The sequence below is a fragment of the Corylus avellana genome, chromosome 3, assembly GCF_965113065.1.
Source record: "Corylus avellana chromosome 3, dhCorAvel1.hap1.2, whole genome shotgun sequence".
Lineage (NCBI taxonomy): Eukaryota > Viridiplantae > Streptophyta > Magnoliopsida > Fagales > Betulaceae > Corylus > Corylus avellana.
In genome coordinates this window covers 957,143-970,370 of record NC_142492.1, presented here as the reverse complement: position 1 = coordinate 970,370, position 13,228 = coordinate 957,143, and the positions used below count along the sequence as shown (strand labels likewise).

General features: G+C 37.2%; 1 protein-coding gene across 1 annotated transcript; it reads left to right on the top strand.

Annotated features, from left to right (window-relative positions):
- Nucleotides 1-4,341: 4,341 nt before the first annotated feature.
- Nucleotides 4,342-13,124, top strand: SRT1 (sirtuin 1). Its single transcript, XM_059584742.2, has 14 exons — nt 4,342-4,580; nt 5,899-5,928; nt 6,033-6,125; nt 6,591-6,710; nt 7,202-7,302; nt 7,462-7,570; nt 8,781-8,860; nt 9,078-9,156; nt 9,420-9,473; nt 9,791-9,887; nt 10,537-10,619; nt 11,040-11,107; nt 11,790-11,892; nt 12,587-13,124. Exons 1-14 carry the CDS (start codon nt 4,482-4,484, stop codon nt 12,884-12,886), a joined length of 1,416 nt encoding a protein of 471 aa, XP_059440725.2. The 5' UTR covers nt 4,342-4,481; the 3' UTR covers nt 12,887-13,124.
- The last annotated feature ends 104 nt before the right edge of the window (nt 13,125-13,228 follow it).

The following is a 13,228-nucleotide window of genomic DNA, read 5'->3' as shown; positions in this document are numbered from 1 at the left end:
TGTCCCGTCCACAGTCGTCAACGAAGGAGAGCATGCGGAGGGCCATGGCGTGGTGGAGGGGCACGAGGGAGTAGAAGAAGTTGGCGGCGGCGAATAAGAGGCATACGGCAGAGAGGGCGGTGACGGAGCCTGTGAATCGGGCGGTTAATCGGGCGGCGCCTCCAGGGAGGGAGATGGTGACGGAGAGAATGGACTCGAAGAAGGAGCAGATGGAGTCGAAGTAGAGGAGGTAGAGTACGGAGAGGACGCCGAAAAGGAGGGCATGGAGTAGGAGGAGGAACACCAGGGTCTGCCACTACTCCACGTCGTAGATCTCATAGATCTGGCTCTAGTCTATGCTCGTCGCCGTTTTGCCCATTCCTTGCTTTTCCTTTCCTTTCCTTCTCCAATCTAATGCGAGAGATTCTATGGGTAATTGGATAGCGAACCTGCCAACTGGGAAAACAAATTATGGGTGAGAATTCGGGAAAGTGTGTGAGCGAGTGAGAAAAAAAAGTGAGAATTTATTCTTTCATGGGAAATTATTAGAGTCGTTAAGAAATTATAACTGAAAGGCAGAAAATGGGGTAACGCATTTTCTTTCAAAAAATTCCTACGTTTTCTCGGCAAACAAACAAACCCAGTAGTAGCGCAAAGTGTTGGATTTTGTAATTTTTGTTTATACTTACAGTGACGAAGCTTGCGAATTAGCCCACGGTCTGAGATCCAGTAACTGCAGAGAACTTTATGGCAATCCCAACACGGAAAGAAAGATCAGGGAGAACAGAACCGAGAGCTTAAAGGGGAGAAGACAACTCGAAACTATGATGGAGAAGACAACTTGAAACTATGAGAAGATTGAGGGCAAAGCCGTGAGTTAAAAAACAAAAAAGAAAACGAAGGCTAAAAGGGTAATTTCATAAATGGGTTGCTGATGGGTTACGTTTACAAAGCACCCTTACTGAGAATGTACAGTATCTAGCCACTCTCCACCCGGTTGCCAAACACCACCTAAAGGACCCTTTTGTCTTTATTACTGTAGCTAACAAGGATTAACGTAATATATAAAATTTTGAATTTTTTGTATTGAAAATTGAAAACATTTTGTTTTGTAGTGATTTTTTAAAATTTTTTTAATAATAATAAAAAATGAATGATATGATATGAAAAGTGAAAACATTTTTAATTTCTTTGAAAAATAAAGCGTGAACAATGTCGAGGAGAGGGGAACAGGTTGCCAAACGGTGCCATACTATGTTTTGGTAAAAGATCCATTTGTTAGTTAAGATTGTTAAATCATATAGAATATGTGTTTTTTAGACATAGAAAGATGAAAATTAAAAGCTAAATACTTTTTTTTTTTTTTTTTTAAAAAAAAGGAACTTAAACTCAAACTTTAAAAAAGAAGAAAAAAAAAACAAACTAAGGGGTGGAAGTGCCACCCCAAGCATGTTTGGGGTGGTGGATCCACCCCCAAAACTTGCATATTTTAAGCCTTAAACAGTGTTAAACATGGGAAATAAAGAGTTTTTTTTTTTTTTTTTTTTTTTTTTTTTTTTTTGGAGTTTTTGAGACTCCAAAAGCCATATAAGTAATAAAAATGCAATTATTTGGAGATAAGAGATGATGAACAGTATATCAATCTAACACTAGTCGACCCATTAGAATGATGCCAAAGGTCGATGGTCTAGTGCTATTGTAACGGTGTTGACTGGGGGCATTTGCAATTGTGATGGCAGTGATGCCACTAGGGTTTCGACTGCACAAGGCTGCAATGACAGCGGTCTTTGTAGATCTTTGTTACCGTCTCGTACAGCACTTGGAACGGCCCGAATCCTTTATGGTTTCTTTGCCTATTGTTTGGTTCCTTCCAAGTATTGCCTTTGCTTGTTCCGCTTGTTTGTTTGATTCCTTGTAACCCTTGTTTCCATTATTATTGAAGAAAAAAAAAAAAAAAAAAAATTGCCTTTGTAGATCCATATGGGTTTGATGTGTTGCCTGCTATCTCAAGTCCAGTGAAGAGGAAGTCATGGGCTTTCAACCAGGTTGGGATCCTTACAAGCCAAACCATTCACCACAACTGCCAAACATGAAAAAGAATCATATAAGCAATGTGTTTTACCACGGAAAACCTATATAAAACTTAGGGAAACTTCAGAAAGCCCCCCTGAACTTCCAGTCATTTTGACAAACCCCCCATAAATTTTCAAAACTCTCACTTAGGCCCCCTGAATTTTGGTTTTCTCTCACTTTGGACCCTTTTAACGTTAAAGTCAAATAATTTGACTTTTTATATTCATTTTGCCCTTCCCTAAAACTACGTCGTTTTGTGTCCTAAAACTACAACACCTACCTAGCCCAAAACGACATCGTTTTAGGCATTAATTTCTTTTATTTTTATTTTTAAAAGCAAAATTAAAAAATTAAAAAAAAAAAGGGGGGGAAATCGGGGTGGCTTCAGCCACCCCCTTGGCCAAAATGGGGTGGCCGGACCACCCCATTTTTGGCCAAGGGGGTGGTTGGAGCCACCCCCTGGCCGATCTGGGGGTGGTCGAACCACCCCCATGGCCAAGGGGGTGGTTCGGCCACCCCCTTGGCCCAAAAAAAAAAAAAAAAAAAAAGGGGGTTGGGGTGCATTTGGGGGTGGCCGGACCACCCCCAAGGGGCTGGGGGTGGTTTCGGCCACCCCATACGGCCGGTATGGGGTAGCCGAAACCACCCCAGCCCCTTGGGAGTGGTCCGGCCACCCCCAAATGCACCCCCTCCCCCCCCCCCCCCCCCCCCCCCCCCCCTTTTTTTTTTTTTGGCCTTTTGGGGGTGGCCGGACCACCCCCATGGCCAAGGGGGTGGTCCGGCCACCCCCAGACCAGCCAGGGGGTGGGTTAGCCACCCCGGGTTTTTTTTTTTTTTTTTTTTTTTTTTTTTTCCTTTTTTAAAAAAATAAAAAAATAAAAATTAATGCCTAAAACGTTGTCGTTTTGGGCTGGGTAGGTGTTGTAATTTTAGGACACAAAACGACGTAGTTTTGGGGAAGGGTAAAATGGGTATAAAACATCCAAAACGACGTAATTTAATGTTAAAAAGGTCAAAAGTGAAAGAAAACCAAAGTTTAGGAAGCCTAAATGAGAGTTTTGAAAATTTAGAGGGGAGTTTTTCAAATTGACTGAAAGTTCAGCGAGATTTTCTGAAGTTTCCCCTAAAAGTTATAAAGAGAATAAAATCAATGAAGAGTAGAATGTTAAAAGCAGGAGCGTAGAAGAAACGCATGGAAAAGAAAATCAAGAAAAAGCTACACAATATCATCAACACAATGGCGTTAATATGATTCAATGGATCACATCTCATTTTATAATGGGCCATGGTATACCCAAGAGTGAACCCCCCTAGAAATAGGCCCATTTGGCTGGCCCAAGTCAGCTCACTTTCTATAAGCCCCGTAAATCAACTGAACCCAACCATGCCAAGAGAGACGGGCACACGGATGATAAAGAGAGGCCCCATTTACAATATCTAAGCCATTTTTACCTGGTAATGCCTTTTTATTCTTGGGAGCTAATGAACATATGCATAATATAGAGGGATTCACATAATCAAATCAGTTATCTCATAAATTCCTTTATAACCGACAAAGTGCCGGAAAACATACTATAAAGAAAGGGGGAGGTAATACATAATTCTTACCCAATACTCTTATTCTTCAATTTTTCTTGAGCTCATTTTATTTTCAAATAAATACCGACTTAATCATCACAGTAATCCTATTAACCCTGACAAGACAATTGATGCTTGACCTTTCTTTATCTACAAATTCTTTCGACTTAGGATTTAGCATCCAATCAATTGATTGTTCAGATCCGTACCCATTTCATCCCATCCTGGAAACTATCACACAGATTGATAGATAACTTGTGAATCCCTTCATTTTCCTAATGAATCGTTTGCTTAAAGAAAAGGGGACAAGTTTCCACACAGGCCATTGAGTCATATTATGGGCACACATAAAAAGTCGTAAATATTACATAATTGCCAATAAAAGAAAATAAAAAATAAAAAAAAGTAGAGGAACTAAATTGTCTTTTAGAATCTTCTCTCCCTCTTTTTTTTTTTTTTTTTTTTCTTAATTGGCAAGTATACTCTCTGAATGACTTAGTAATTGACTAGAATTTATCCATATAATTCTATAATTAATTATGAATACAAATTTTTTCTTTTAAAAAAAAAAAAAAAAAAAAAAACCCAAATTAAATATCATGGGCACTGTGGTAATCTTGCAAATGTGAATGAATGAAATTCTTTCCTGATATGCAGGGGAGGCCAGTGCACGTTTTGGATGTTGGGGTCTCCTTAAAAGAAGCCAAAAAAAAAAAATAGAGACGCTCCTGTGAGCAGTAGAGGGAGGAAAATAAAAGGCCTCACTCTCCCACCTTTATTTTGATCAACTTTGTCGAGGGGGAAGAGAGAAGGTGGTGTAGAAAGGAGCAGAGTTTTGAGTCAGTGACACCATGTCTCTGGGGTACGCAGAGAAGCTTTCGTTCATAGAAGATGTGGGCAACGTTGGAATGACGGAGCATTTCGACCCACCTCACGTTTTGCAAGAAAAAGTGGGGGGGTTTTTTCTTTTCTCTTTGCCATTCACATTCTTGCTCTTTTGGGTCATCTTTTGTGCTTTTACTTTGCATGTTGTTTGTCGTTGTGGCTTGGTAACTTTAATGATCTTGTGGCACTGTGATACCCCTGAATGTAACTTAGTCTTCTGTGCTTAAACTTGGCGAAAGTATGGTTCTTTTTTGTGCTTCTGCAATAGCTTGCTGTGGGGCTTTGTTATGTGTGCTATTCTGGCTGGTTTTATGAGATCTCATATCTGGGTTTTTACATTCATATCTACTAGAATTGGATTTCACTTGATTTGGTGGTGATTAAGCTGAAATTTGTGTACCCATTTCTGGTTTAGCGACAATAGATATGATGGTTAGGTAGCAATTGTAGTTTACTTGTGTGACATTCTTGATCACCAACATGCTTCTCATGGGAAATTGCAAGGGTCGCGTTATTTTTTCTGGGATGCCAGTTTTTTGAGAAGTAAAAAAAAAAAAAGATCCTCTGAGATAGTTGAAGGATTCTGATGGAATGAACAGTTCTGTGGGACTTTGGATGTTTAAGAAATACATGCCTAGGATTGTGGCATTTATAATTGAATTTTGTAGATAGTTGAACAATTATGCGCTCCTTTGGTGTATGTACTCTAGGTATATCAATCATGAAGATAACAGGAGGGTAGTAGTGATTAATCATCGAGTATGTAATAGAAAGATGACTTTCTTGTTAATAAAGTGAAAAATGATGCAATAGAATTATGGATTTAGACAGGTGGGATGAGTAAAAAGGTTTAATGATCCTCCCCAACAGAATGCAGTTGGATTTAAGAGAAGAAAACATCTGGTGTGAACTGTTTTTTTGGGCAATGTATGGAGAGAAGTATGCTTTTTTGTTTTTTGACGACTCCAGATATAGTTGTAAACCTAGGATTCTAATACCTGTTCTCCCCATTTTACATCATCTTCTTGGCTACCAAAAACCCCGAGGACTCTTGGAAGGTGGGAGTATCTTTGTTCTTTCTCCTTCAGTTTTAATAGTGATGCAGCTGTTGGTGGATCTATTATGATTTATATTCATCCCAGTAGGAAATCCTTCCCCCCCCCCCCCCCCCCCCCCCCCAAAAAATATTACTATTCATGCCAAGAAGAAGATATTATGCTTTCTAGATGCTAATTCAATTAACCTTATTGCAAATTTCTTCACTTTTGTGTTTTTGGCCCTCTCAAGGTTTTCTTCCTGTGTTTATTGAAATAAAATTGCTCAATTCTTCATGTGTTTTCTAGTTATGCTAATCTTGACTGGGTTTTTTCCCCCTCTTGGCAGATTGAACGACTTGCCATGATGATAAAAAAGGTTTGAACTTGCAACACCTCACTTATCTCATTGATGATAGATAAATCCTTGTTTTGAGATTTTATATTGATCAGTGTCTTAAAATCATTTGTTTCTACTTGCAGAGTAAGCATCTAGTGGTGTTTACAGGTGCGGGAATATCAACTTCTTGTGGTATACCTGATTTTCGAGGTCCCAAGGGAATATGGACACTTCAGGTGAAAATTGTGAATTCATATAGCCCAGGAGTTTAATGAGCCCCTTCTTCTTTTTGCAAAGCACATTAGTTTAACAATCCTTCCTCCCCTGCCAAAACCACTTCAATTGAACTTAGAAAGGGCTATTTCAATTTAACAAACAGCTCAGTGAAGTGTTTAACAATTAATTTCTGATCTGTTACAAAATTTTGTGTTCTTAATGATCCACATGTGGGGATTTATTTGTTCTTATTGTTAGAATGTTAATTATTAGCTGATGAGCTGTCCAAATGAATTATATATGTGTTTGGAAAAAAAGATGAACACGTTCCTTTAATTTGTCTCAGTCGCTGCCATTCTTTGTTGTAGTCGCTTCTTATGTCATGCAATGTGCACCTTACCATCGTCTGTTTTAGCAGTCACCAAAATAATTATCTCATGGTAAATCCCTGTGTGGTTATTCTGATCCTGAATTATTTGTTACAGCGTGAAGGCAAAGCCTTGCCTGAAGCATCACTGCCATTTCACCGTGCAATGCCGAGCTTGACCCATATGGCTTTGGTTGAACTAGAGAAGGCTGGTCTTTTGAAGTTTCTTATAAGTCAGGTATGGTTACATGAGTTCATTTTTTAGCTATATACTGATATTATCCCATTTGGAGATTCTTTAACTCGAACTTTGATTAATGAGTGCTTAATCTAGTTTCATTCTGCTTAAAATTTGTTTCCTTCTTTTGATGCTCACCCGAGCCATTACTTCATGCTATTAATTGTTCTTTCTGAGAATATTTTTTTTGTCCCATGACTGAAATGGGCTGCAAGGAGTGTTCATATGTTTTTGCTATTTTTAACAACTCAGACATACTACTGAGACTATGTTTACATTATGGATTTTTTTGCTTACCTTGGGTGCATACATAATTCTTTCTTCAATCATGCTAAGTGCAAAATAATGTCAAATGGCATAAATACTTTATCCATTTCTTGTGTCTTTTAGCATTGCATTCCATCATATGAGTCATTACGTAGCATTATATTAAAACATATGGGTTTACTTTTCTGATATCATTTCCTATAATTATTACATTTAAATGCTAGAATGTTGATGGACTCCATCTTCGGTCTGGAATTCCAAGGGAGAAACTTGCTGAGTTGCATGGGAACTCCTTTATGGAAGCTTGCCCTTCATGTGGAACCGAGTAAGGCTAGATATTTTGGTTGAAACTGATTTCGTAATTACATTGTGTCACCATTCTTTGAATGTTTCTCCTTTACTTATTTGGGGCTCATTGTATTCTACTTAGTTGATATTTGGTAGTCACTTCTTGATGCTCTTATTATGATTTGCACCTGTCTAGGTACATGCGGGATTTTGAGGTGGAAACTATTGGTTTGAAGGAGACATCAAGACGTTGTTCTGATGAAAAATGTGGAGCAAAACTTAAGGATACAGTTCTGGACTGGGAGGTACTATATTCTTTATTTTCTTTGTTTCATTTTAGTTGAGGTTCAAAGTTAAAAATTATAATTGGTGTATAGTGGGTTGCTTGGTTGTGGCTTTTCAAACTAATTGATTTGTTTGTAATGCAAATATTTTAAATGCTAGGAAAGGCAAGTTAGACATAGATCTTTTTAGGGTTCATAGGAATGTAAAATTTAATTCAAATACGAAGCAGTGACCTCAAATTTTGATATTAGTAGACAATGGAATGACCTTTTTAAACTAGTTTGAGACAAAATATATTGTTTCTGAAGCTGGATTATGGACCAATTTAATTCAACTTGAATCTCCTAATATCAAATAACAAACATTTGATTGTAATTGTCATGATTTTATGCAGGGAAGCCTTATCTTCTTGTACTTACTCTATGGAGTAGTTTCCCTAACTAGGTATCTATGAAATTCATGAGTAACAGCTTATTGTTGGACAGTCACGAGGAATTGTGAAAATAAAATTTTTCCTGAGCTTTGACATTGTGCCATTTCTTTGAAACATTATAAAAGCTTGAGTTTAGACCGTGCGTAAAAGTTCATATTTGAATTCTCCATTTTTTACCTAAGCTATGAAATCTAGTTTGAGATACATGAAAGTAAAAAGGTTGCCAAAGTCCCATTGACATCTTTCATTCCTGAAGATCTTTTTATCCACCCTGAAGCCAATAAAGCATAATTAGTAGTCTATGTTAAATGCTCTTTTCCCATCATTTTAAATTTATGTAAAGGTTTGTATAATATTGTAGGTAGGAGAAAGATGAACGTGTTAGTCCTATTTTAGTTATTGAATGGAGTTGTTGTCATGCCACATTGGTTGTTAAGTTATTATCATGTAAAGAGAGATCGAACTCATTATTTTTATATGAAGCGACAATAGTATATATCATGTATAGCAATGGATAGATGTTTTGGTTCAACAATTAGATCATTCAGAGAACATTCTATAGTTAAGTTTGAAGAAAAAATTGGACACCAGATACTCGCAATGCTTGCAACAAGTCTGTATAGCATTTGTTTTGTGGTTCTTATGCAGGGGGAGGTTTTGTGTGTTGACCTATATAAAATAATCTACTGGCTAAAAAATAGGGAAGAAAATTGGATGGTACCAATGGCTAATTTTTTAAATTTCTTCAAAGCACATTTCACTGAGAAATCTCTCGCTCTGTCTCTCTCTCCATACAGGATGCCTTACCCCCAAAGGAGATGGATCCTGCTGAGAACCACTGCAGGATGGCTGATGTTGTATTATGTTTGGGGACGAGGTAAGAGCACGGTTCTTTACTTGACAGTACTACATCCTCTTTTTCATTCTCAACTTGTCTTGTATGAGAAATTCTTAAAACTGGACCCCATGATCAATTATTTTGTTGACATCCTCAGTAAACTTGATTGAAGAGCCATTGAGCTCCTGTTCTGAATCTTCTTCAATTCATGTTTTTTTTTGTTTGTTACGATTGTGTGCATGATTTCTCCATGCAGTTTGCAAATAACTCCAGCATGTAACCTTCCTCTTAAATCACTCCGTGGTGGGGGAAAGATTGTAATTGTGAATCTTCAGGTACTTCTTCTTTGTTCCAAATGTGTTCACTACTTACTCAGACAAAGAAAAAATTGCATTAAAAGCTCAATTACTTCCAACAAAAGCTCGAATGTGCATGAGTGGTTGAGGCTTGCACATATAAGAAACTGGTGCAATATTGAATTGTTACTCTCTCTACTTTTTCCTTCATGCCCGTTCAATATCTTTGAGATGGCAGTTTACATATATGCTTAGGAATCTATACTCTAGTTGCCTAAAGTGTGCTTTCCTGAAATTTACAGAAAACTCCCAAGGACAAGAAAGCAAGTATAGTGATCCATGGGCGTGTAGATAAGGTATTGCAATTTATGTCTTTTGAGTGAGATTTTTCTTGTTCGCTTCTCCCCTGTCGCTCTGAAATAGTGAAAATAGCATCAAGTGGCATTGTTTGAAATTTCTTTTACCTAGCTGAGGTTCTTTTGCCCGCTTAAGTCTGTATATAGGATGAATGTCTTAGCCTTCAGTCTTGGTAATAAAAATATATTTTATTTAAAGTTGGTCAGGATGCGAACAATTTAAATGTATTTAGATATTAATTTCTCATTATCAGGCATATATTCTGGCTTGACTTGGCCTTCTGCTATGTATAATTTATTTATTTGAAATAGAACAGGTTGTTGCAGGTGTCATGGACTTACTTAACCTGCAGATTCCACCATTTGTCAGGATTGATCTTTTCCAGGCCATTCTAACTCAAGCCTTGAGTATAGGTAACTTTATTTGGATTTGTAATCGATATTCTTAAGGATACACTCAGTGACATGAACACGCGTATTACATATGTGAAGCAGATCTGTTATCCTTCTAATGGGCCCATTTTTAGGCTAGTGTCTGACTTTGACAAATTTAAGTGGCAGCGATGGGCTTAACTTAACAATCTGCATATTTTACTGGATGAGTAGTTTGACCTTGGCTTCGCTATTAGATTTGGTGGTGAAGCCAATCCTTGGCATTGGGGGGTCTGGCTTTTATGAGCGTGTGTTTTGTGGCTTATTTTCTAATGCATATCCCATCATGATGAAATCTGTCTCTCTCTCATTGGGTTTTCTTTCAACAGACATAAGAACTTCATTTAAAGACTTTGAACCAGGATTTTTAGTATGTTAACTTCACTCAATCTGACTGGGCTAAAGGATAGTGGCAGCATTTTTCTTGTGCAATATATATATATTGAATTCCTGTTCTCTGTCATTAACCCCGTGTGTGAGAAATGGTTGTGTTTCCTTATATTATCTCTAATTCTAGTTCTTAGACATTATTTTTGAAGCACAAAAAGCAAGGAGTTACAGGACTGACTTCTAATTATTTGAGGATTTAGTCTTCTAGTTTTCTTATATAGTTTGCCTTCTTGGACTACAGATAAAAAATATGTGAACTGGACCCTCCAAATAGCAAGTATACATGGACACAGAGCTCCATTGCCATTCGTCAAATCTGTTGAGGTGATTTTATGTTTAGAAATTCATGCTGCTTCTCATTTCCCTTGAACAAGAATATCCGTAGTCTTTTTGTAAGTTTCTGTGGGAGTCCATATTTTAACTCCAAAAGGGAGGCTGCAATGACCTCCACAAGCCCATACTTATAGTTTGTTTGAATACCTTACTGCAAGGTCGATTGCTTGTCATTATTAACAAGAAATCTGTTTTAGTAATAAACTGTAAAATCAAAAGGCGATGACCCTTGCTTCAAAAAATTGACTAAATATCAAGAATGGCTCACTTTTATAAGTAGTATCCCTAGGGTAGCTATAGGGTGGTTATGATATCCTGTGTCACATGAGATATTTTAATTACCATGTCATTTTGTTCTTATGTAGCCATTTCTTCCTACTGGGGTTAACCATTCTGCTGCATCGCATCCAGGTTTCCTTCTTGGACAAGCAGGATTATAAAGCAGCTATGTTACATGTGCAACCGTTTCGGCTAAAAAGGTGTCTCCAATGCTATCCCATGTTGTGTAGCACTTAATTGTGCTGGGTTTTGCCAATATAAAAAAGAAAAAGAAAAAATGCAGATGAGTGCTATTATATCTATACCCGGCGCTCTCTGTTAGTGATTAGTTTCTCTGATTTTCTTTTTCATTTCTCCCCCTCCTAGGCGCTCTCTGTTTATACTTCCCGTGTATATGGGTTGCGCGCCTCTGCTCTTTTTTATATCATGATTACTTATCAAAAAAAATATCTATACCCGGCAATTTTGAGTGTCATAATGTTTTCTACTGTATATAGTTCCCACCAGGGATTCAAAAATTTGAGGTAGATAGGGGACCGTATATGCTTTTAAGCTGCCATAAGCTTTCAGTATCTAATATGGAATTTCTTCAAAATGAGAAAATTTGGCGTCATGGAACTTATTGTATGTGATCAGTAACTGATGCATGATCCTTGCCAGTGACTTGGATTTTAGTCAAGTTGCTTGGCCTTTTATGAACAAAGTGTGAATGGTTCCAATTGTTGATTCTTATTTCTGTGAATTCAGCCCGAGGAGATAGGAGTAATAGAATGGGATATCACATGGGTTAGCAAGTGTGCTATCACTGATAGGTTGGCTCGCATTATTTAATTTCTTGCTGCTTCCTTTTCTTCTTACATTGTTGTTATTGATATGTGTCAGGAGAACCATGCAGACGAAATCATTTGAATTGGGTTTAAAACTCAATTTCAGTGATGGTTGTGGCTGTCAGTCTACTGAAATTAATATCCCCATTGATTTTAAGGTGAGAAGATAGATCTGTTCTATTTATTTCGTCATCTTTTATATTAATTTTTTGTTGGTAATTTTGTACACATGCACTCGGTGGTACATGATTTAACTTGCATGATAAATCAATGCTACATGATGCTGATGGTAGTTTACAAGGCACTTCCTTCAGTTTGGATAATTGTTTATATTTCAGCAAACTGTAAGTCATTTTATGGCTTTTCAACTATAATATTTTTTATACTTATCAAAAAAAAAATATATATATATATATATATATATTTTTTTTTTTCGACCACAAAAAGCTTTTCCTTTAGCAGGAAAATATAGATAACATTTTCAAGACAGATATCTCTTTTGTATTCACAATCTAGTTGACGATTCTCAAGCATGCTACAAATAAAGTAAATTATTTTGAATAACTTCTGAACTATGCCATGCTGTTCGCCAGATGCGCATCAGCCTTGCTTTTTTCGGCAACTGTTAGTTTGTGCTTGTTTCTCAAAACTCATATAGGAGAAAGCAAATATGTATGTGTGTGTATGTCCGCACACACATACATAAGGCATGTTCCTACATATTTCTGTATGTACATGCATTAAGATCGCAGATGATTTTCCATATGTTGATTGACATTTGACCAAGATATTCTAGGTGGACTGAATAAAATGCTCATTTTGTTCTCAAATTTGTACCTTATAACTTTGCAGGTTTCAACTGACTGTTTTAATCTTGAAGAAGAAGCCGTACTTCAAAAGCTTCGAGACACGGCAATTCAAGATTTGTGCTGCGGGCAGAGTGCAGTTATTGAGAGAAAGGCCATCTTGACCCCGAAAAGTGAGGTTACTGTCTATGCAATTGTAACAAACATTGTTCAGCACAGTAAAACCTCCAAAGCCTTAGCTGATTCTCTCAGTAATGGCAATGTTAAAAGGCGAAGAGAAAGTTTAAATGGGACCGGAACATCTAGGAAGCGGTCAAAAGGGCATACGCGGAAAGTTAGATCTTAGAGAATGTAAGGTTCTGATTTGGGTTTTGTAGATATGTTATTCATTAAAACTAACAAAAACTATAGTTTGACTCTAAAATGCAGGGACTGGGTGAATTTTGTTAGATACTGCACTCAGTCTCCCCAGCTATGGATAGGGGAAGTGTTATTATTGGTTGCTGGGTTAGCATAATTTACTTTTGTAAGTTTGATTTTTGAGATCATTTAGTGTTCCATAGTGAGCATCTCATATTATCTTCCCTCTCTCTCTCTCTCTCTCCATCCTGATTTCAATTAAAACATGTTACTGTTGATTACTGATGTTATAATGGGAATGATTTGTCATATAACCAAATATTAGCAC